The sequence below is a fragment of the Rhinoraja longicauda genome, chromosome 18 (assembly GCF_053455715.1).
Source record: "Rhinoraja longicauda isolate Sanriku21f chromosome 18, sRhiLon1.1, whole genome shotgun sequence".
Lineage (NCBI taxonomy): Eukaryota > Metazoa > Chordata > Chondrichthyes > Rajiformes > Arhynchobatidae > Rhinoraja > Rhinoraja longicauda.
Window position 1 is genome coordinate 29,661,681 of NC_135970.1, and position 24,518 is coordinate 29,686,198.

A 24,518-nucleotide genomic window follows, 5' to 3' on the forward strand; every position below is an offset into this window, starting at 1 on the left:
AATTTATTCAGAGGCCAAACACTCAAACAATTTAACAAAATTGTTCTTTACTTTAGACTTTAGAGATACAGAGTGGAAACAGATCCTTCGGCCCACTGAGTCCGTGCCGATCAGTGATCACCCTGTACGCTAACCTACACACACTACGGACATTAGAGGCAGGAAACATGTTCCCAATGTTGGGGGAGTCCAGAACAAGGGGCCACAGTTTAAGAATAAGGGGTAGGCCATTTAGAACGGAGATGAGGAAGAACTTTTTCAGTCAGAGAGTGGTGAAGGTGTGGAATTCTCTGCCTCAGAAGGCAGTGGAGGCCAGTTCGTTGGATGCTTTCAAGAGAGAGCTGGATAGAGCTCTTAAGGATAGTGGAGTGAGGGGGTATGGGGAGAAGGCAGGAACGGGGTACTGATTGAGAGTGATCAGCCATGATCGCATTGAATGGCGGTGCTGGCTCGAAGGGCTGAATGGCCTACTCCTGCACCTATTGTCTATTGTCTATTGACAATTTTACACCTTACCAAAGCCAATTAACCTACAAACCTGTATGTGTTTGGAGCGTGGGAGGAAACTGGAGCACCGGAGGAAAACTCACGCACTCACAGGGAGAACGTACAAACTCCGTACAGACAGCACCCGGAGTCAGGATCTGGAGCTGCAAGGCAGCAACTTTACCGCTGCGCCACCATGCCACCCCTACATTCTAGACTGTGCACAGAGAAACAAGAGTTCAGGGAAGAGTCGTACCTAAATGGACCAATGGATCAACTACTTAACTTAGAAACGTTGGAATGTCCAAGACTAGAGGGCATAGCTTTAAGGTGAGAGGGGCAAAGTTTAAAGGAGAGGTGCGGGACAAGTTTTTAGCACAGAGGGTGGGGGATTCCTGGAAAGAGTTGCCAGGGACGGCGGTGGAGGCAAATACGATAGTGGCATTCAAGAGGCTTTTAGATAGGCATATGGATATGCAGGGAATAGAGGGTTCGGCACGGACTTTGTGGGTCCAGACTCGAAATGTCACCTATCCATGTTCTCCAGAGATGTGGCCTGATCCACTGAGTTACTCCAGCACTTTGTGTCTTATTTGGTAAACCAGCAACTGCAGTTCCTTGTATGTACATTTTACTGTCCTATGTTCTACTAGCTATGTTCTACATGCTATAATCCACATGCTATGATCTAAATGCCGCAATTACTTTGGAGGATGAGGGGTGATCTTAGACGTATACAAAATCATCAGAGGAATAAATCAGATTTTGGCCTGGAGTATGGGAATCGAGCACCGGGGGACATGGGTTTAAGGTGAGGGGGCGAAAAATTTAGTAGGAACCTGAAGGGTAACGTATTTACACTAAGGGTGGTGGGTGTATGGAATGCACTGCCGGAAGAGATAGTTGAGGCAGATATTATCGCAATGTTTAAGAAACATGGGGACAGGTACATGGATAGGGCAGGTTTAGAGGGATATGGGCCAAACACTGGCAGGTAGGGCTAGTGCAGATGGAGCATGTTGGTTGGCATGAAAAACTTGGGCCGAAGGGACTGTTGCCACGCTGCATGACTCTATGACTCTACTTTCTCTGGCAGTGCGTTCCATACCCCCACCGTCCTGTGTGTGAAAAAGCTTCCCCTCAGGTTCCGATTAAATCTCTCCCATCTCGCCCTGAAACTCATGATGTTCAAACACCGAAAATGTCCCAAAAAAGCAAAAGTAAATTCTCGTTACCAAGGGAAAATTGAAAGGACTTTGTGCCAAGCTGCTCAAATAAGACATCACATCAGGAACTTCACGGCAAAGCATTGAAAATTCACTGTTTGCCAAGCAGTGCGACACTTGGGATAAGGCGAAGCTAAATCTTTTATTCAGTTTACTTTGATATGGGAGTCAGAAGTCAAAACATGGTTTATTTAGGACTTCTGTCATCGTTAATGTGAGAAATGTTCATTCTAAGTGGTATTCACCCTTAGATCTCAGGGTAAGGGGGCAATATAACCTAGATCTTTCAGAATTATTTATGACTTTATTGGTGACCTTTTCATTGTGTAGAAAAATGTATCAGGCCGAGCAGCAGATTATAGTGCACCAAGTTGGCTCAGACATGAAAACGTTTGGTCTCTTATCCACTGATTATTAGTCCAATGTGGCCCACGGGGCAAAAATGTTGCAGAAATATGTAACTGGAATTGAAACCTATTAATTTTAATTACAAGTGACACATGAAATTGGAGACACTGGAATCTTGAGAGAAACAAAATTGCTGGAGGAACGCAGTGGGTCTGATGACTTTTTGGGTTGGGACCCTTCTTCAGACTCTAACTACAAGCCAGTAGTGCAAACGCAAAATAGCACCCATGTGCAGGACAACTTGTGTTCTTGAGTAAGGGTCTGAAGATGGGTCCCGTTCCAACATGTCACCTATCCATTGTCTCCAGAGATGTTGCCTGACCTGCTTAGTTACTCCAGCACTTTGTGTCTATCTTTCCTAACATCACTGCCCAGTATAGTTCAGGGACACAGCATGTAAACAGGCCCTTCGACCCACCGAGCCCACGCCAATCATCCATGGCCACTCCCGTTAGTTCTATGTTATCCCACTTTCACATGCACTCTCTGCACACGAAGGGCAATTTTACTGCTGCCAATGAACTGACAAAAAATAGATACATTCTCAATGATCAAAGTGCAACCTTAGTCATAATAACTGTGCACGCCCAACTATATGCATACCTTTTATGTAAGGTGGGTGGGGCCACATATGGAGCTTTGTGTTCAGCTTTGATCACCCGCTACAGGAAGGATGTCATTAAGCTGGAAAGAGTGCAGGGACAATTTTTGAGGATGTTGCCAAGACTCGCGGACCTGAGCTATAGGGAGAGTTGGGCTAGCTAGGACTTTATTCCTTGGAGTGCAGGAGGCTGAGGGGTGATTCTGTGTTGTGATAGAGGCTGAGGAGTGATCTCGTAGAGGGGAATAGATAGGACAGTCTTTTACCCAGGGTAGTGGAATCAAAAACCAGAGGAAGTTAGTTTAAGGTAAGAGAGGCACATTTTAGTAGGAACCTATGGGGCAATCTTTTCACATAGAGGGTGGTGGGTATATGGGATAAACTGCCAGATAATGTAGTTGTTGCAGGTACTATAAAAGACACATGGACCGACCAGTACATGGATAGGAAAGGTTTCAAGAGGTATGGGCTAAACAGATATGGACTGCAGATGCTGGAATCTTGCAGCCTGTTGGAGGAACTCAGCGGGATCGGCAGCATCTGCGGAGGGAATGGATAGACGACATTTTAGGTCATGACCTTTCTTCACAGATTCTGCCTGACCTGCTGAGTTCCTCCAGTAGTGACTTCAGCCAAGTCATTGGGTATTTTTAAAGTGGAGAGTGATAGGTTCTTGATTAGTAAAGGCATCAAAGGTTACGGGGAGAAGCTAGGAGAATGGGGTTGAGAGGCAAATATAGATCAGCCATGATCGAAAGATGGAGCACTCGATGTGCCAAATGTTCTGATTCTGCTCCTCTGTCTTCTGGTCTTTTGGTTTTACTTTGTTGTTTTTGTATTTAAAGAAAAGATTTGGAGTGATATTGGCTAAACTCAGGCAAATGGGACGAGCTTATATGGGCCATTTTGGCCAGCATGGACGAATTGGGCCAAAGGGCCTGTTTCCATGCTGTAACTCTATGGTGACTGTCTCAATCAAATGTAAAATTTGATTTTCTTGGTCCATTCTTAACTGGATTTGTCACATCCATTGTTCCCTGAAGAAAACCCCAATCTAAACTAGGGAATATAGTTATTTGTGTAGAAAAATGGAACTGCAGTTGCTGGTTAACAAAAAAAGACACAGAGTGCTGGAGTAACTGTAACTATACACTGGAATTTAGAAGGATGAGAGGAGATCTTATCGAAACGTATAAGATTATTAAGGGGTTGGACACGTTAGAGGCAGGAAACATGGTACCAATGTTGGGGCAGTCCAGAACAAGGGGCCACAGTTTAAGAATAAGGGGTAGGCCATTTAGAACTGAGATGAGGAAAAACTTTTTCAGTCAGAGAGTTGTGAATCTGTGGAATTCGCTGCCTCAGAAGGCAGTGGAGGTCAATTCTCTGAATGCATTCAAGAGAGAGCTGGATAGAGCTCTTAAGGATAGCGGAGTCAGGGGGTATGGGGAGAAGGCAGGAACAGGGTACTGATTGAGAATGATCAGCCATGATCACATTGAATGGCGGTGCTGGCTCGAAGGGCTGAATGGCCTCCTCCTGCACCTATTGTCTATTGTAACTCAGCAGGTCAGGCACATCCATGGAGAACATGGATAGGTGACATTTTGGGTCATGACCCTTCTTCAGCACAATAACCTGGGTCCCAATGTCAGTAAGACCAAGAAACTGACTATGGACTTTGGAAAAAGAAGGATGACCTACAAGCCTGTCTATATTGAGGGGAAGATGGTCAAAATCTTCAAATTCCTGGGTGTGCATATCTCTGAAGATCTTTCCTGGACCCTGCACACTGATGCAATTACAAATGATGCCTATCAATGCCTCTCCTCCCCGAGAGGATTAGGGAGATTTGGTACGTCAGAGAAGACTCTCTTAAACTTCTATAGGTGTACAGTGGACCAAATGGTCGCACCTTAGCCTGATTTGGAAACTCGAACACCCAGGAGTGGAGAAGACTGCTAAAAGTGGTGGACACTACCCAGTCCATCACAGGTTCTGACCTCCCCAACGTCAGAGGGATTTACAGGAGTCGCTGCCTCAAAAAGGCAACCAGCATCATCAGAGACCCTCACCACCCTGGCCACGCACTCATTTCACTCCTGCCATCGGGAAGAAGATATACGGGTCTGAAAACTGTAACGTCCAGGTTTAAGAACAGCTTCTTCCTTATAGCCATCAGGCAATAAAACACCAGATCCTCCAAATAAGCTTTGAACAACAAAGATTTGGGGGGCATTGATTTTGGTGTGTGTGGGGGGGGGGGGGGGGTTGTGTGTGTGTGTGTGTGTGTGTGTGTGTGTGTGTGTGTGTGTGTGTGTGTGTGTGTGTGTGTGTGTGTGTGTGTGCGTGCTGCAAGTGTGTGTGTGTGTGTGTGTGTGTGTGTGTGTGTGTGTGTGCGCGCGCGCTGCAAGTGTGTGTGTGTGTGTGTGTGTGTGTGTGTGTGTGTGTGTGTGTGTGTGCGCGTGCTGCAAGTGTGTGTGTGTGTGTGTGTGTGTGCGCGCGCGCTGCAAGTGTGTGTGTGTGTGTGTGTGTGTGTGTGTGTGTGTGTGTGCACGCGCGCGCTGCAAGTGTGTGTGTGTGCGTGTGCGTGTGCGTGTGTGTGTGCGTGCGTATGCGCGCTGCAAGTAACAATATATAATTAGGGCGGCACGGTGGCGCAGCGGTAGAGTTGCTGCCTTAGAACGCTTGCAGTGCTTGAGACACGGGTTCGATCCCGACTACGGGTGCTGTCTATATGGAGTTTACACGTTCTCCCCGTGACCGCGTGGGTTTTCTCCGAGATCCTCGGTTTCCTCCCACACACTAAAGGCGTACAGGTTTGTAGTGTAATTGGCTGGGTGTATGAATAAACTGTCCCCAGTGTGTGTAGGATAGTGTTAGTGTGCGGGGATTGCTGGCCGGTGCGGACTTGGTGGGCCGAAGGGCCTGTTTCCGCGCTATATCTCTAAACTAAACTAACATCAGCAGCCTCAACCAATCGTGGAATCCTTCCATGCAGCAGCTCTTCACAGTTCAAAGACTAGAGTTCAATAGCTTTGCCCCACTTCCAGGGTGGTAAGGAATTCACTGTTACTAGGTTACTGATATCTTCTGGTTTAGACTATTCATTGACTCTTCTTTTAAGAACCTGCTTTGATCTTTTCTGGGTTTAGCAAGGGAATGCTTAATCAGAATTTTTTAATTAGCCTGAAAAAAACCTTGAATGCATCCCAACGCTGATTGCGTATGTAGGGCAACAGCAGAGCAACAGATGAAGGAGCAAGTGAGGCTGGCTAGCTCTGCTCGCTGTCTCCTGTGCTCAGCTATCTGGTGTATTTGATACTCAGCAAGGCGGTCATCCCGTATCCCGACTTGGCAAGGTTGCTCACTCATCCTGAACCATCTTTGCTCTCCTGAGGGCACTTCCTTCAACAATGCCCCCTGAACCAGAACTCATCGGCCTCAGTAAAATTGCCCCTGGTGTGCAGGGAGAATGAGATGAGAATTTGGGATAACTTAGAACTAGTGTGAACGGGTGATGGATGGTTGGCGTGGACCTGGTGGGCTGAAGGGCCTGTTTCCGCGCAGTATCTTTTAATTAATTCTTTTGACTGCCAAGATTCTGTCAAGTTTAAATTGGTTTAGTGATACAGTGCGGAAACAAACCATTCACCCACTGAGTCCGCGCTGGCCAGTGATCCCTGTGCACTAGCACTATCCTACAAACGAGGAACAATTTACAATTATACCAAGCCAATTAGCCTACAAACCTGCATGTCAGGTCGACTGCATGTCGACTCAGTACAGGCGGTGGGAGACAGGAGGATGATGGCAAAGATAACATGGCTGCTGGACAACGACTCCCACCCCATACAGGACACTGCCACTGCACTGAGTAGCTCCTTCAGTGACAGACTCCTTCAGCCCAAGTGCGTGAAGGAGAGATATAGGAGATCCTTCCTTCCCGCTGCTGTGAGACTGCACAACCAGCGCTACTCCCAGCAGGCCAGTCAACAATAACAATAAAGGAAAAACACAGTAAATGATGACAATTATCCTTATCTTATTTTTATTTATAATGAATGTCTCTTGCTATCCACTTTGCTGCTGCAACACTACAAATTTCCCAGGTGTGGGACAAATAAAGGAATATATAGTAATGATTATTATTATGTCTTTGGAGTGTGGGAGGAAACCGGTGCTCCCTGGAAAATTACAGACAACATCTATAATCAGGATCTGGCGCTGTTAGACAGCTATTCTACTGTGTGCCACCGTGCTAAATGTTTTAAAAAATGTAATCAAGAGTTTAAGAAACTAAGTCTTCAACATCCACTTTGAAATGATGTGACCAGCCTATCATTTTAAGTGGATCATCAACACTGCAAGAAATTCATTCCCTCTTGGAAAGAAGTACTTATGTGCAAGTTCCGATGCCAACAGATGTCAATTGTAATTGGATGGAGTCTTCAAAACTCTGAACCATGCTTATTAAAGTTTCATTACAGATTCAATACCACAGGAAAATGACAAGACACATTAAACGCACAAATTCTTTTGATCTTGTCTTCAAAATAGAGATCGCTTTAAGAATTAGCGAGGACTGTGTTTAATCTCCTCTTGTCATGTTGTTCTTTCTTAGTCGGTTAGTTTAGTTTACTGTGGTCATGTGTATCTAGGTACAGTGAAAAGTGTTTTTGTTGCGTGCGGTCCAGTCAGTGGAAAGACGAAACATGATTACAATCAAGCCATCCACAGTGTATAGACACAGGATAAAGGGAATAACGTTTAGTGCAAGATAAAGTCCAGTAAAGTCCAATTAAATGTAGTCCGAGGGTCTACAATGAGGTAGATGGTAGGTCAGGACCACTCTCTAGTTGGTGATGGGAGGTACAGGTGCCTGTTGACAGTTTGCCAAAGCACTGTTCCTCTATTGGTAACAGTTGGGAAAAGACTTGAAATTATAGTCTTAGAGAGATACAGAACCTCTCCTACGCACGAGGGGTGAGATACAAGGGGGTGCACACCACCCAGAGCTTCTTCCCCTCTGTTACCAGGCTCCTGAACGGTCCTTCCATAAGCCAGGATACTGTGCGATTCACCTTTACTCCATTGTGGACATTGGACTTGGGTCTGTGGAACTGATGCTCTACGATGCTGAAAACTATATTCTGCAATCTGTGTCTTCCCCTTTGGGAGATCTGATAGAAGTATTTAAAATGATGAGAGGCCTAGATAGGGTAGGCAGTCAGAACCTTCATCCCAAGGTGGAAACATCAATGTCCAGAGGGCACAGGTTTCAGGTAAAAAGAGCAAAGTTTAAAGGAAATGTGCGTGGCTTATGTGTACTTTTTTTACCCAGAGAGCTGATGGTGCCTGGAATGCACGGCAAGGCGTCGTGGTGGAGGCAGATACGATAGTGGTGTTTAAGAGGCTTTTAGATAGGCAAGGATTGGAGGGATGTGGCTCATGTGCAGGCAGAGGAGATTAGTTTAACTTGGTATCAGGTTCAGCAAAGATGTTGTGGGCCGAATGGCCTGTACCTGTGCTGTACTGTACTGTACTGTACTGTACTGTACTGTGTTGTACAAGTAATATTTAGCAATATAAAACCATGAACTATAGGTGTGAGTGGGGTAGATGGGCAAAAGAACTTGGTTTACAGGCCTAGTTTTATAGAGCAACTTAAAGGAAGAAAGAACTGACGAGGAGGACATCTTAAGAGTTGTGAATCTGTGGAACTCTGCCTCAGAAGGCAGTGGAGGCCAATTCTCTGGATGCTTTCAAGAGAGAGTTAGATAGAGCTCTTAATGATAGCAGAGTCAAGGGATATGGGGAGAAGGCAGGGACGGGGTACTGATTGTGGATGATCAACCAGGATCACGGTGAATGGCGGTGCTGGCTCGAAGGGCCAAATGGCCTACTCCTGCACCTATTGTCCATTGTCTATTATTAAGGGAAGATTTCCATAGTTACCCTGAGGATGAGACAAGTAAACATAAAGATGATTAAATGGACAAAACCAGAAGAGACCCTAAAATTAAGAGATTAAATGAAGATATACGAGGACCTATTGCAGGAGTAAGTCAGCAGGTCAGGCAGTATCTCTGGAAAACATGGATAGGTGATGTGTAGGAAAGAACTGCAGATGCTGGTTTACCCTGAAGATAGACACAAAATGCTGGAGTAACTCAGTGGGTCAGGCAAAGGAGTAGGTTCTTCAGGCTGAAACCCTTTTTCAGGCGAAGAAGAGGTCAGACCCGAAATGTCACCTACCCCTTTTTTCTAAAGATGCTGCCTGACCCTCCGAGTTACTCCAGCATTTTGTGTCTATCTTATGGATGGGTGATGTTTCGGGTCGGGGGGCCTTCTTCAGACTTACGATGTCACCCATGTGTTTATTTTAAAGGAATGAAGAAACTACAAAGAAAAAGGGTTTTCTAAAAATAATGCCTTGAAATGACAAAATGGTAATGAACTATTCATGATCATTTTTAGTTATATAAAGGCATTATTTTTAGAAAACTATTAAAAAAAGTCATGAATGTTGGCTAGGATAATTCAATCAAGTCTTTATAGAAACATAGAAAATAGGTGCAGGAGTAGGCCATTCGGCCCTTCGAGCCTGCACCTCCATTCAATATGATCATGGCTGATCATCCAGATCAAATCTTGATTTATCTTGATTCACAGATCAAATACAACTCTCTCCAACATTCATCTCACTGAGCAGTGGCTCCTGTATATTGATTTTGTGGTTAAAGCTTTGTTGCAAATGAAAATGACAAATCAAACAGCTCCTAAAGAGAGAGAATCACCTATTGGGTATATGCCAAAAATAAACCTCTTATTTGCTCTGTGGTCCACGAATGCCGTTTAATTAAACTTTTACAACAAATGGAAACGGATATTAAAACTGTTGCCCCATCTACTAAATAAACACAGCATTAATAAAGAGAGGGGGGGTCATCAAGTCAATCCGCACGTCCAAAGGAGGCGATGGCTGGAGGCCCTGCTGCAGCCTGAGGTTTGCCTGGATCGGGCACCGTTCATAAGAGCTAGAAGGTGGACTGGACTTTGAAAATGGCGTCAAAACATGGCGGCTCTTGCATGCGGACTATTACTGAACACTTTTCTAATCAGGGGATTGTGCTTCGGTATGGGAATATTCCACTGTTTGTAGGAGAAGGATTTGCACAAGTGACAATAAAGACCATTCAACCAAAGGGCACAAAACAACGTCAGCAACAGCATTCGATTTTTGAAAAGTGGATCCAAGGTAAACATGTGTAGGAAGGAACTGCAGATGCTGGTTTATGCCGAAGATGGATACAAAAAGCTGGAGTAACTCAGCGGGTCAGGCAGCATCTCTGGAGAAAAGCAACATACTGAAGCAAAGTCCTGACCCGAAACGTCACCTATTCCTTTTCTCCAGAGATGCTGCCTGACCCGCTGAGTTACTCCAGCAGTTTGTGCCTATCTTCCAAGTTAAACATTCTGTTTCTCAATGTTGGAAAGTGTAGAAGGAGCCAAACACATTGGATATAATTCAGACCATGAGCGAATGGAATTATTGAGGGATCTGAGTCAAATAACTCATTTTTCTGAAAGACGTCATCAGTTGCCAGAATGGATGGCACAATGGGCAGCACTGTGGCGCAGAGATAGAGTTGCTGCCTTACAGCACCAGAAACCCAGGTTCGATCCTGACTATGGGTGCTGTCTGTCTAGAGTTGCTGGTTGGCGTGGACTTGGTGGGCCAAAGGGCCTGTTTCCGCGCTGTATCTCTAAAAGTCTAAAGTCTAAAGGATGGTCCCAAAGAAAGCGACCACCATTGGAATGACATTGCACTAATTATACAATTATTCTTCACTACAAGTAATCTTTCATCTACGAATAAAGAATGAATATTTTTCTTAGTTAAATTATAGCACTAACTTAAAATGATTTCACTTCCTAGAAAAATCAAAGTGCTGGGGTAGTTCAGTGGCATCTCTGGTAGACATGGATAAGTGATGTTTCAGGTTGGGACCCCTCTTCAGACTCGAAAAATTGTCTGTCCATGTTCTCCAGAGTTGCTGCCTGACCCGTTGAGTTACTCCAGCACTTTGTGTGTTTTTTTTAAATATAAAGCAGCATCTGCAGTTCCTTGTGTGTCTATGATTTTTTTCTCTGATTGATTGCAGCACAGGTGTGATCTGGTGGCATTGCCTTAAATTGGGATTGAGTTATGAAAATCCAGCATCATGGTTGGTAGTACTTTCATAATTTGCATTTGACATGATTAACCACAATTTTATATCACCCTTAACAAAGGTCATAGAGTGTCATACAGCATGGAACAGATTATTTGACCCAACTTGCCCATACCAACTAAGATGCCCCATCTACACTAGTCCCACCTGCCTGCATTTGGCCGATATCCCGCTAAACTGATCCTATCCATGTACCTGTCCAAATGTCTTTTAAATGTTGTTATAGTACCTGCCTCAACTACCTCCTCTCGTAGCTCGTTCCATATACCCACCACCCTCTGTGTGAAACAATTGCCCCTCAGGTTCCTATTAAATTGTTCCCCTATTACCTTAAACCCTATGACCCCTGGTTCTTGATTCCCCTACCCTGGGATAAGACACAGTGCGTTCACCTAGTCTATTCCCCTCATCATCGTGAACACCTCTATGTCCCAAAATCCCTAGATACTTCCCAAGAATGCTATCAAACAAACTCTGAAACTGAACCATGTAAAGGTATTTTCAGAAAGGCGATTGAAAGCTTGGTCAAGAATCAAATTTTAAGGACTATCTCAAGTGAGGATGAAAGAAAGAGTGGTAAAAAGAGGAAAAGGCAGGAAATTCCAGGACTTAGTGCCTTGCCACTTGAAGATATGTAACTAGTAAGTGATAACTATGTGGCACAGTTAAACTTGGGTATGACCACACAATCAGATTGTAAGATGCACATATCTAAGACTGTAGAAGATAATCATCTCAAGAAGACGGCAACTCACCATATAGAGCCTTTGCACTCAACCTGCCTTCAGCAGCCGACATTCTACTGTTAAAAAAAAAGAAAATTATTGTTATTCACAATGTCACCTCACAATTAATTCAGTCATGGAGTCATTGGGTCATTCAGCACAGAAGCAACACAATAGTGCAGCGGTAGAATTACTGTGTTTCAGCGCCAGTGACCCAGGTTAAATTCTGACAAAAGAGGTTTGAAAACGCGTACCTCCAGATTCAGGGATAGTTTCTTCCCAGCTGTAATCAGGCAAATGAACCATCCTCTCACCAAGTGGAGAGTGGTCCTGACCTCCCATCTACATCATTGGAGACTACTTTTGTGGACTTTACCTTACCCTTTGTCCTGTATCTGTACACTGTGGACAGCTTGATTGCAATCATGTATAGTCTTTCTGTGGACTGGATAGCATGCAACACAATGCTTTTCACTGTACCTCGGTGCACGTGACAATAAACTAAACTCATGACAATAGACAATAGACAATAGACAATAGGTGCAGGAGTAGGCCATTCAGCCCTTCGAGCCAGCACCGCCATTCAATGCGATCATGGCTGATCACTCTCAATCAGTACCCCGTTCCTGCCTTCTCCCCATACCCCTCATGAAGATAACAAGGCTCAATCGCCTTGTGGGAAATCAGTTGTGTTCTATTACTCTTTGCGATTTGTATGTTTCTATCATTGTGTGTAGTGTATTGTTGTCCTCAAACATGTTTATACAATACGGGAGAGATGTGTATGTGTAAACATCAATTGTGTTTCTTCAACAGATAAACATCACCTTAATTTTGGAGTAACATAATGGGACAGAACAAAATACAGAGGGGAAGAAGCTGTTCCTGGATCTGCTGGTGCACGCTTTCAAGCTTCTGCACCTTCTGCCTGACGGAAGGAGGGAGAAGAAGGAATGACCGGGGTGGGACAAGTCTTTGATTATGTTTGTTGCATTCCCAAGCCAACGGGAAGAAAAGATGGAGGCAATGATGGGGGTTGATAATGGACTGTCTGTATGATGGACTGGGATACATCTACAACTCTCTGCAATTTCTTGCACTCTTGAGGTCAAACCATAGAAATATATTAAAAGGGCAAAAGTAAAGGTACTATTTTGAAATGGAGGTGGCAGCTGCAATATAGCAGATACATTAATGACACAACTAAGTGTAAATGGATGTGATCTAATTGCTAGAACTGGAACTGTATCTTGAAAGATATTTGACATTAAGGAAGTATTGTATAGAAGGGAAAATGGAAGGTAACTCATTTTAGAATTAATTGCTCTTTTAAAAAAACTATCATTATGTATTTTTCTGGATACCCTTCAAGATATAAAATGTTTTTAAAACTGGATGTAAACTGCTGGGAAACCTGAAAGGAAATTAGTGTTATTATTTCACAAACGAAGGACGACATAGTGGCACGTAGGTAGAGTTGCTGCCTTACTGCGCCAGAGACCCAGATTCCATCTTGACTATGGGTGCTGTCTATGGTTGCCAACTGTCCCGCATTAGCCAGGACATCCTGTATTTTGGGTTAAATTGTTTTGTCCCGTACCGTATTAGGTTGCCCTTGTCCCGTATTAGGCCCGGGGGGGGGGGGGGGGGAGCGGTAGGCCCGGAAGCTGATGGCCCGGACGCTGTAGGCCTGGACAGTGTAGTAGGAAAAGAAAATGCAGATGCTGGTTAAAATCTGTGTCTACCTTCCGGACAGTGTAGGTTTGGACAGTGTAGGTCCAGAGGACCTGGCGCCGCCTAACGGAGGTTGCATAGCAACCCGCCTCCCGGCCCGGGCGGCCCCCATTGGTGGTGCAGGAGCACGCGGCCGCTGGCTGGGTGAGGTCACGTGGGGCGTGGGGTGATGACGTCACCTTGTCCCGTATTTGGGAGTTAGATAGTTGGCACCCCTAGTGCTGCCTGTACAGAGTTTGCACGTTCTCCCTGTGATGGCATGGGTTTCCTCCAGGTGCTCCAGTTTCCTCCCACACTCCAAAGACGCACAGGTTTGTAGGTTATTTGCCTTCAGTAAAAATTGTAAATTGTCCCTCATGTGTAGGATAGTGCTAGTGTACGGGGTGATCACTGGTTGGCACGGACTCAGTGGACTGAAGGGCCTGTTTCCACGCTGTATGTCTAAAGCCTGGTCCAATTACCAAAGTAAATTGTGGGCCATTGGAAGAAGCCAAGAATCCTAAACAGTGCACGCAATATCACAGGGAGTGCAGGGAATATTTATACCCAATTTACTCCTCTATCTTTCTTTAATTAAAACCTCCCAATATTCTGACGCAAAAACTAGTTTGTCCAAAATGTTTGTTGTCTTGGCGAACTGCCATTCCGATTGTCCTCCTCCTTCTAAGTTCCTTGAATAATGGAATTTATTATGTGGGATGAGTCTTTGAGAACACCACTCATCATTTTTATTATGTTAGCAGACCTAATGAAATCATCTAATGGCATGATATCAGGTAATTTATCGTGGGAGGATATTGGACATGTCTTTGGAAGCTAACATTTAGTTTTATTTGGATACAGCATGGAAACAGGCCCTTCGGCCCAACAAGTTCACACTAACCTTCGATCACTCGTTCACACTAGTCCTATGCTATCCCACTTTCTCATCCACTCCCTACACACTATTTACAGAGGTCAATTAATCTACAAACCCACATCCAGAATCATTATCAGAATTTCCTCTTGACGAAGTAGTGAAAGCTGTAAATACTTTCCTTAAACTGTGTTGGAAGGGGTTAGAATGCCATTTGCAGTCTTCAACACTGGAATTGTGGAAGATTCATTTTATTTGGCTATAAATATTGACAACAAGCAATGTCTGTACCAGCAGCAGCAGTAGTAAAGGTCAGAATAAAGTAGACCTGCTTTAAAAGTTGTGCCCTTTTTTGCATTAACTTAAAAGTGATCACCCCTTCCTTCTCTCCAGCGATGCTGCCTGACCCGCTGAGTTACTCCAGCATTTTGTGATACCTTCGATTTGTACCAGCATCTGCAGTTATTTTCCTAGACAACTTAAAAGTGATGATTGACTTCATCACTAAAATACCATATCTGGAGTATTGTGTTCAGATTTAGTCACTCTGTCATAGGAATGGTGTCTTTAAGCTGGAAAGAATGCCGATAAGATTTAGGAGGATGTTGCCAGGACTTGAGGGCCTGAGCTACAGGGAGAGGTTGGGCAGGCTAGGGCTTTATTCCTTGGAGCGTAGGAGGCCGAGGGGTGATCTTATAGAGATGTCTAAAATTATGAGGGGAATAGAGAGGGTCTTTTACACAGAGTCTTTTACCCAGAGTAGGAATTAAGAACCCAGAGGACATAGGTTTAAGGCAAGAGTGGAAAGATTTAATAGGAACCTGAGGGGCACTTTTTCACACAGTAGGTGGTAGGTACAGCAAATGAGCTGTCAGAGGAGGTAATTGAGGCAGGTAGACATTACTTTAGACTATTGAGATACAGCATAAAACCAGGCCCTTTGCCCACCGAGTCCATACTGACCGACATTCACCTCGTACACTAGCACTATCCTACACGCTAGGGACAATTTATAATTTACGGAAGCCAATTAACCTACAAACCTGTTCGTCTTTGGAATGTGAGAGGAAACTGGAGCACTCAGAGAAAACCCACGTGATCACAGGGAGAACGTACAAACAGTGTTCAGACAGCACTCATAGTCAGGATCGAACCCGGGCCTTTGGCGGTGCAAGGCAGCAACTCTACCATTGCGCCACTGTGCCGCCTGGTGTTATAACACCATTAAAAAAAACACTTGGACAGGTACATGGTCAGGAAACGTTTAAAGGGATATGGACCAAACGCAGGCAAATGAGACTAGCATAGATGGGGCATCTTGGTTGCCATGGGCGAGTTGGGCCGAAGGGCCTGTTTTCCTACAGTATGACTCAATGACTCTGATCATAGCAACGCATAATCTTATTTTCTCCACATAACAATGATAATAGGACATCAGCCACCACCTGTTATTATTTTGTGTGGCCTTAAACTCGATGGCAATTGTTTTTCAGTTGTCTAAGCTCGTTTTATCCATTCCTTTTGGCAGTGAAAGCTTACTTTAATCTCTTTACCGCTTGTCAGCATCCAACGACCTAGTCCACTCTACAATCTGATACCGAACCCAACGGCAACACCCGTGGGGTTGGAGGACTGGCCTCTCTTTCCCCCCGATCTATGTTTATATCAGGCCAGCATTGAATTACTACCAGTTGTACAAAAGTCCTATTCAGACATTTAAAGGATGACAAAATATCTCTATTCTATGCTGATCCCATATATTTGCTCGAGGCTGCGAGACTGCACTTACTGTAACCCAATTAATGCCTGCAAAGAAAGAGAATGTATCAAACCTGACACCATTAAGCTGGAAAGAATGCCGAGAAGAATTCCGAGGACGTTGCCAGGACTCGAGGGGCCTGAGTCACAGGGAGAGAGGTTGGGCATGCAAGGACTTTACTCCTTGGAGCGCAGGAGGCTGAGGAGTGATCTTAGAGGTGTACAAGATCGTCAGGCCAATAGATAAGGTGAATGCACAGAGTCTTTTAACCAGGGTAGGAGAATGAAAAAACAGAGGACATAGGTTTACGGTGAGAGGGGAAAGATTTAATAGGAGCCTGAGGGGCAACGTTTTCACACAGAGGTTGGTGGGTAGATGGAATGAGCTGCCAGAGGAGATTGGTGAGGCAGGTACTATAACAGCATTTAAAAGACATTTGGTACATGGATAGGAAAGGTTTAGAAGGATAGGGGTCAAGTGCAGGCAGGCAGGACTAGTATAGATGAAGCATCTTGGTTGCCATGGACAAGTTGGGCTAAAGGGCCTGTTTCCATGCTATAAGAATATAACTAATGTTGTGAGAGGATAACTTTATTACATAGTACATCATTTGATTCACATAGCCACAGTCACATTTTGAAGCAAGGTGAACGTACCATTTGTCTATCGTGACTGCAGTAGTCATGATCCGATTGTATTATGGACAATAGACAATAGGCGCAGGAGGAGGCCATTCGGCCCTTCGAGCCAGCACCGCCATTCAATGTGATCATGGCTGATCATTCTCAATCAGTACCCCGTTCCTGCCTTCTCCCCATACTCCCTGACTCCGCTATCCTTAAGAGCTCTATCCAGCTCTCTCTTGAATGCATTCAGAGAATTGGCCTCCACTGCCTTCTGAGGCAGAGAATTCCACAGATTCACAACTCTCTGACTGAAAAAGTTTTTCCTCATCTCAGTTCTAAATGGCCTACCCCTTATTCTTAAACTGTGGCCCCTTGTTCTGGATTCCCCCAACATTGGGAACATGTTTCCTGCCTCTAACATGTCCAACCCCTTAATTATCTTATACGTTTCGATAAGATCTCCTCTCATCCTTCTAAATTCCAGTATACAAGCCTAGTCGCTCCAGTCTTTCAACATGTGATAGTCCCGCCATTCCGGGAATTAACCTAGTAAACCTACGCTGCACACCCTCAATAGTATTAGCTTTAGTGTCTTCAATATTTTATACAATTGATTAACCAAGAAGGTCATGGAACACTCCCTACCGAATTTTAAACCAATGCCACCAAATCTATCACTCCCATCAGGGAAGACAAATTGGGATTCAACTTAACTAGAACATAGAAGAATGCAGCACAGGAGCAGGCCCTTCGGCCCACAATGTCCATGCTGAGCATAGTCAAGGTAAACTAATCTCCTCTGCCTGCACATGATCCATATCCCTCCATTCTCTGAACATCCCCGTCATGTGCCTGCTCAGAAACCTCTTAAACACCACTATCATACCTGCCTCCACCAGCCCTTTCTTTAACATCAAGATTGCTTTAGACTTTAGCTTTAGAGATACAGTGTGGAAGCAGGCCCTTCGGCCCACAGAGTCCGTGCCGACCAACGATTAACCCATACACTACCATACAATATCCTAGACACTAGGGCCAATTTACAATTTTTTACCGAAGCCAATTAACCTACAAACCTGAACGACTTTGTTGGGAGGTAACTGGAGCACCGTTTAAAAAAAAGCCCACACAGTCACAGGGAGAACATACAAACTCCACGCAGACAGCGCCCACAGTCAAGATCGAACGCGGGTCTCTGGCACCACAAGGTCCCACCTCTACCACTGCACCACTGTGCCGCCTTAATTTAATTACAAGAATGAATGTGAAGTGCAAATATTGCCCTCATTAAGGCAGCAGGGAATTTGAATGCAGCAAAAAGCAACTTCTGGAGGAGATGGTAGTGTGAGGAGTGGTGGCCATTCACAGTTCAGCAAGTTCTAGCTCACACAGCCTGTTTAATAAGAAAGTTATAGGTCGTCGAGAAGCTTGGTTTCAGATGAATGATGGCACTTTCCTGCTCAACTTTTTCTCTTGTTTCCAGGAGAAGCACTCTTTCGTACTTTATCTCCAAAGATGAAACTGCTTGCCTGAAACCAAACCCCCTAGTCCGCTGACAATTGCACATTGTTAAACTACAAGTCCCTGATGCAGTGGTTTGGACAGCAGCCAAAGTTGATTTTATTATCCACCGACCACCTCAGTTAGTTCCTTCAGAAAGGATGAGGGTTGTGAAGAAAGATGTGTCCCCCACCCCCAACACCTCAACAATCATCTGATGAAAGGTCCCGACCCGAAACGTCACCTACCCATGATCTCCAGAGATGCTGCCTGACCCGCTAAGGTACTCCAGCACTCTGTGTCCGAGGATGAGAGTTTAATTTACTTTAAAGTACAGCATGGAACGAGGCCCATTGGATATCCCTCCATTAACTGCACATCCATGTGCCGATCTAAAATATCTTGAACGCTACTGCAGGTCCACCACCAATTTTCTGGCAACTGGTGGACCGGCACCTCCGTTAATCCGGACAAATACCCCCCCTCCCTCCCGGAAGCCCCCCCGAAAACGTGGCGCCTAAGCTGGGTGAAGCGGCCCGATCTCAACCTCATCGGGACTTCCGCACCAATCGCCGGTTCGAAATTGCCATCTGCTGCAGGGGCTCTGGAACTCCGGCCCTGCCGGAACCAGCAGATCCGTTCCCATAGCCGACTTCCGCAGCCAATTTTGTGGGCCGGTATTATCCCCCTCCCCGTGACCTCCGTTGGTCTGGCAAAACGGATAATACGGCAAGGGTCTGGAACCAAGGGTGCCGTAAAATCGGTGGTGGACCTGTAGCATATCCACCACCCCTGGCGATACCTTTTGTTCAAGATACCAGCAGTTTCCTGTGTCACCAATTACAAGTACTTTGTGAAAAGAGATAAAATGCCTGAACCAATTTATCTAGGTGCTTTTTACATTGACCCTCCGGCCGGAACCTTGGAAAGTGGGACTAACAATATGCTTACATGCTTCTGTTTATTCCAGCACGCTGAGATTTTTAAAAAAAGGAATACTGGCAGAATGCAATGTAATAATGGCAGTGATTTAAAGAACCTATCAGCCAAATGAATTGGGCAGCATTGCAGAGCATTATTCACGATGGAGACACAAGGAACTACAGATGATGCAATCTAGAGTAAAACACAAATTGTCATCTCGTCATAGAGTCATACAGCATTGACACAGGCCCTTTAGCTCAGCTTGCCCACATCGACAAACTTGTCCCATCTGCACTAGTCCCACCTGCCTGCGTTTTGGCCCATATCCTTCTAGACCTATCCTGACTGAAGAAGGGTCTCGACCTGAAACATCACCCATTCCTTCTATCCAGAGATGCTGTCTGATCCGATGAGTTACTCCAGCATTGTGTCTATCCTCTCCATGTACCTGTCAAAATGATTTGTAAATGTTGTGATAGTTCCCGCCTCAACTACCTCCTCCGGCAGTTTGTTCCATCTACCTAGCACCATTTTGTGTAAAAAAAGTGCCCCTCAGGTTCCTATTAAATCTTTTCCCCCTCACCTTAAACCTCTGCCTAATGGTTCTCAATTCCCCTACTCTGTGTGTTCACCCATCTCCAGATTGAATGTAGTAGGGGGTAGAAAGCTGGAAGAGAGGTGGCGGCTGGACAAAGCCTGGCAAGTGATAGGTGGATACGGGCAAGGCCAGAAATGAAAAGGAGATAAAAGAGCGTCAGATAAGGAGAGGACGGGACCAATATGCAAAGCCAGAGGGAGGGATATTGTGGGAAGGGGGATGTAAGGTGGGGGCAGTGAGGGGGATGGGGGGGGGGGGGGGGAGAGCGGGATAATGGGAGAAGTGTGAGGGGGCACAGAAGAAAGAGAGGGGCAAGGGACCGTTTTACTTAAAATTGGAGAATTCAATGATCAAACTAATGGGCTGTATGTTACCCAAACCTCTCTGGCCAGGTGACATGTCAGACAGACTTATTCATATTTGTTTTAACATTAAAGTTTCCTAATTGTTTGTGGCAGCAAACAGCAAAATGGGCAGCAGAGTGGCGCAGCGGGTAGGGCCACTGCCTCACAGCATCAGGGACCCATGGTCCACCCTGACCTCGGGTGCTGTCTGCATGGAGTTTGCACCCTCTCCCCATGACCGCACCGGTTTCCTCTGGGTGCTTCTTCGGTTTCCTCCCACTCTGCAAAGACGAGCAAGATAATTGGTCTCTGTAAACTGCCCCAAGTGCGTACGAGAAAGTGGGACAATATAGAACTAGTGTGAACGGGTGATCGATGGTCAGAGATCGACACAAAATGCTGCAGTAACTCATCATCTGCAGTAACTCATCATCTGCAGCATCTCTGGAGAAAAGCAATAGGTGACGTTTAGAGTCAAGGCTCTTCGTTGTCTGATCAATGGTCGGTGTGGATTTGGAGGGTCAACAGTCAATAGTCAATTTATTTGTCACATACACATAAATGTGCAGTGAAATGAAAAATTACCCGCAGTTCAACAATAAGTCCAATAAGAATAATCAATAAAAATGCAATAACACATACAACCATAAACTAACACCAAACAAAAGAAACATCCATCACAGTGAGTCTCCTCCAGTCACCTCCTCACTGTGAGGGAAGGCCAGAATGTATTTTTCTCTTCCCTGCCGTCTTCTCCCGCGGTCAGGCTGTTGGAGTTGCTGATCGCATGTTATACCTTTCAATCACTCAATTTAAACCATCTATATCAAATGCAATAATCAAAGAGTGCTCAGGAATATGTTTCTGGTCATTGCATGAAAGAAAGGTGAAGTGACCATTGTGGATTGCACCCTTGCTGTTCCTGAACAATGGTTTGCAAACCAATATCTGTAGTTCCTTGTTTCTACATTATTTACAAGCCTGAATGTTGTCTAGGTCTTGGTGTCAGGTGGTGTAGACAGCTTCACTGCAATTAGAACTGGTACCCTCACACAGTTTGTCTTTGTGTGAAGAAGGTCTTGGTATAAAGTCTAAAGTCTTTAAAAAAGGGGCAGCACTGTGGTGCTGCAGTAGAGTTACTGCCTCCCAGGTTCAATCCAGACTACTGGTTCTGTCTGTACAGAGTTTGTACGTTCTCCCTGTGACTGTATGGGATTTCTCCGGGTGCTCCGGTTTCCTCCCACACTCCAAAGATGTGCAGGTTTGCAGTTTATCAGGCTTCTGTAAATTGTAAATTGTCCCTCGTGTGTAGGATGGTGCTAGTCGGCGCTGACCTGATGGGCCGAAGGGCCTGTTCCCACACTGTATCTCTAAAGTCCAAAGTCTCTACAAGGATGGTAAAATTGTTTGTGCCAGTGGACAGAGGCATCTGTTGGAGGTTAATTGCTGAGTAATCGAATTTCTTCTTTGTGTTGGCTGTCTCGGCAGCAACTTCAAGGGTTTACTGGTTCTGGCGTTTCACCATTTGCAAACAGAGGCGTTATTATTTCACAGCAAATATTTATACCTTTTGGAGATTAAGGTGACGCGTGACTTCGAGTTGTGCAATCAAAGGAAGGGAGTAGGATTGAGTAAAATAATCCCATAACGTTGCGACACCAAGGGGGAAAGGAACAAGAGAAAAATGATTCACTGTCACACCAACAGACCAAAGAGACAGGGTGCATATTCCAGTCAGCATCCATGGTGCCGAAATGGAGAAGTTCGAGAGCTTCATGTTACTAGGCAGAAATATCATCAACAAAGGGGCAAAAAGTTTAGTTTACTTTAGCTTAGGAAAAGGCCCTTCGACCCACCCTGACCACGTCGACCAACGATCCCCATACACTAGCACTAGGGACAATTTACAATTGTTACCGAAGTCAAATTAACTTAACATAGAAACATAGACATAGAACATAGAAAATAGGTGCAGGAGTAGGCCATTCGGCCCTTCGAGCATGCACCGCCATTCAATATGATCATGGCTGATCATCCAACTCAGTATCCTGTACCTGCCTTCTCTCCATACCCCCTGATCCCTTTAGCCACAAGGGCAACATCTAACTCCCTCTTAAATATAGCCAAATCTTTCTGTCTTTGGAGTGTGGGAGGAACCCAGAGCACCCGGTGAAAACCTACATGGACACAGGGAGAACGTACAAACTCCGTACTGACAGCACATGGTCAGTTCGAACCCAGCTATCTAGTGTTGTAAGGCACAACTCTACCATTGTGACACTGTGCCAACCTTAACTTGACATCACGATATCAAGTTAAACTAATCTCCTCTGCCTGCACATGATCTATATTCCTCCATCCCCTGCATATCCACGGGCCTATGTAAAAACCTCTTAAACACCACTATCGTATCGGCCTCCACCACCTCTCCTGGAACACACTCGAGGCACCCACTGCACTCTGTAAAAAAAAACTTTTCCCCACTCACCTTAAAACTATGCCCTCTAGTCTTTGACATTTCCACTTTGGGGAAAAGATTCCGACTGTCTACCTTATCTAGGCCTCTCATAATTTTAAATACTTCAATTAGATCTCCTAAAGGAGAAGATACAGAGTGCAGAATATAGTTCTCAGCATCGTAGCGCATCAGTTCCAGAGACAAAGTCCGATGCCCTTCAATGGGGGAAGAGGTGAATCGGACAGCACCCCAGCTTATGGAAGGGCCGTTCAGAAACCTGATAACAGAGGGGAAGAGGCTGTTCCCGAGTCAGCTGGTACATACTTCCTAGCCTCTGCCAGACGGGAGCAGGGAGAAGAAAGGATGGCCTGGGTGGGGCAAGTCAATGATAATGTTGGCTGCTTTCCCGAGGCAGTGTGAATTGCTCAAGCAGAGAGAGAGAGTGTGTGTGTGTGTGTGTGTGAGTGTGAGTGTGAGTGTGAGTGTGAGTGTGTGTGTGTCTGTGTGCGTGTGTGCGTGTGTGCGTGTGTGTGTGTGTGTGTGTGTGTGTGTGTGTGTGTGTGTGTGTGTGTGTGTCTGTGTGTGTGTGTGTGTGTGTGTGTGTGTGTGTGGCTCGCCTGCCCTCGTCTTGTTGCACTATTTTCAAACACTCCCATTATTTTCAGTCGAGTATCTGCAATGGGTCTGGCGGATGGAACCATGTTGGAGAACCAGTGTTGGCCATTCACAGTGTAGGGAGGCAGCATCTCTGGACAAACGGGACCGGGAGCTGACAATGAATCCATCTGGTTAGTGTTTTGTGAAGGAAGTTTGACCAAGAGTTGACAGACATAAATCAGGAACGATGTTCGTCGTTTGCTTTGGCAGTCTCTCAACATCCACACTGAAACCTGATTGCATACGTCTCCCACGACTATGAATTCAAAACATAAATGCTGGACGTGCATAACTAATCCGTCAATGTCTGGAGGAGAGAAAACCCCGGGTGACATTTTAGATTTGGAACCTTCCATGGAATTGCACCCAAATTGTTTCCCTGAAGAATTAGCCCATTAACTCACATAGGAAGGAATGGCAGATGCGGGCTTACACTGAAGTTAGATCAGAATGCTGAAGTAACTCAGCAGGTCAGGCAGCATTACTGGAGAAAAGGAAGAGATTACATTTTGAGTCGAGACCGTTCTTTAGATTGAGTGTCGGGGGAAAGGGAAATGAGAGATATAGAAGGTAAATAGAACAAACGAATGAACCCATTAACTCCCAATTAAGGGGTTGGACATGTTAGAGGCAGGAAACATGTTCCCAATGTTGGGGGAGTCCAGAACCAGGGGCCACAGTTTAAGAATAAGGAGTAGGCCATTTAGAACAGAGATGAGGAAAAACTTTTTTAGTCAGAGAGTTGTGAATCTGTGGAATTCTCTGCCTCAGAGGGCAGTGGAGGCCAATTCTCTGAATACATTCAAGAGAGAGCTAGATAGAGCTCTTAAGGATAGCGGAGTCAGGGGGTATGGGGAGAAAGCAGGAACGGGGTACTGATTGAGAATGATCAGCCATGATCACATTGAATGGCGGTGCTGGCTCGAAGGGCCGAATGGCCTACTCCTGTACCTATTGTCTATTGTCTATTGTCTATTTACTCTTTGCATTTGGGCTCAATTGAGACCCGGACCTCGTGTGCTGTCTGTGTGGAATTTGCACGTTCTTCTTGTAACTGCATGGACTTCTTCCCACTTCACAAAGTTGCACCTACCACAGTGCTGCAGCAGGTTGAGTGGCCGCCTCGCAGCGCCAGAGACCCAGTTTCCATCTTGACCCCAGGTGCTGTCTGTGTGGAGTTTGCACATTCACCCCGAGTTTCCACCGGGTGCTCCAGTTCCCTCCCACACTCCAAAGATGTACAGGTTTGTAGGTTAAGTGGCTTTGGCAACATTTTGCAAATTGTCCCTGGTGTGTAGGATAGTGCTAGTGTACGGGGTGATCACTGGTCGGGGCGGACTGGGTGGGCCGAAGGGCCTGTTTCTGTGCTGTAGCCCTAA

At 45.3% G+C, this 24,518-nt stretch overlaps 1 protein-coding gene across 1 annotated transcript in view; it reads right to left on the reverse strand.

Annotated features, from left to right (window-relative positions):
• The window catches only part of eps8l2 (EPS8 signaling adaptor L2), a 119,328-nt gene that overhangs the window by 57,079 nt on the left and 37,731 nt on the right, over positions 1 to 24,518 (reverse strand). Inside the window, 1 exon segment of the mRNA XM_078414906.1 lies at positions 11,714 to 11,760. Within this exon segment, the coding sequence (XP_078271032.1) occupies positions 11,714 to 11,756 (43 nt within the window). The 5' untranslated portion in view covers positions 11,757 to 11,760.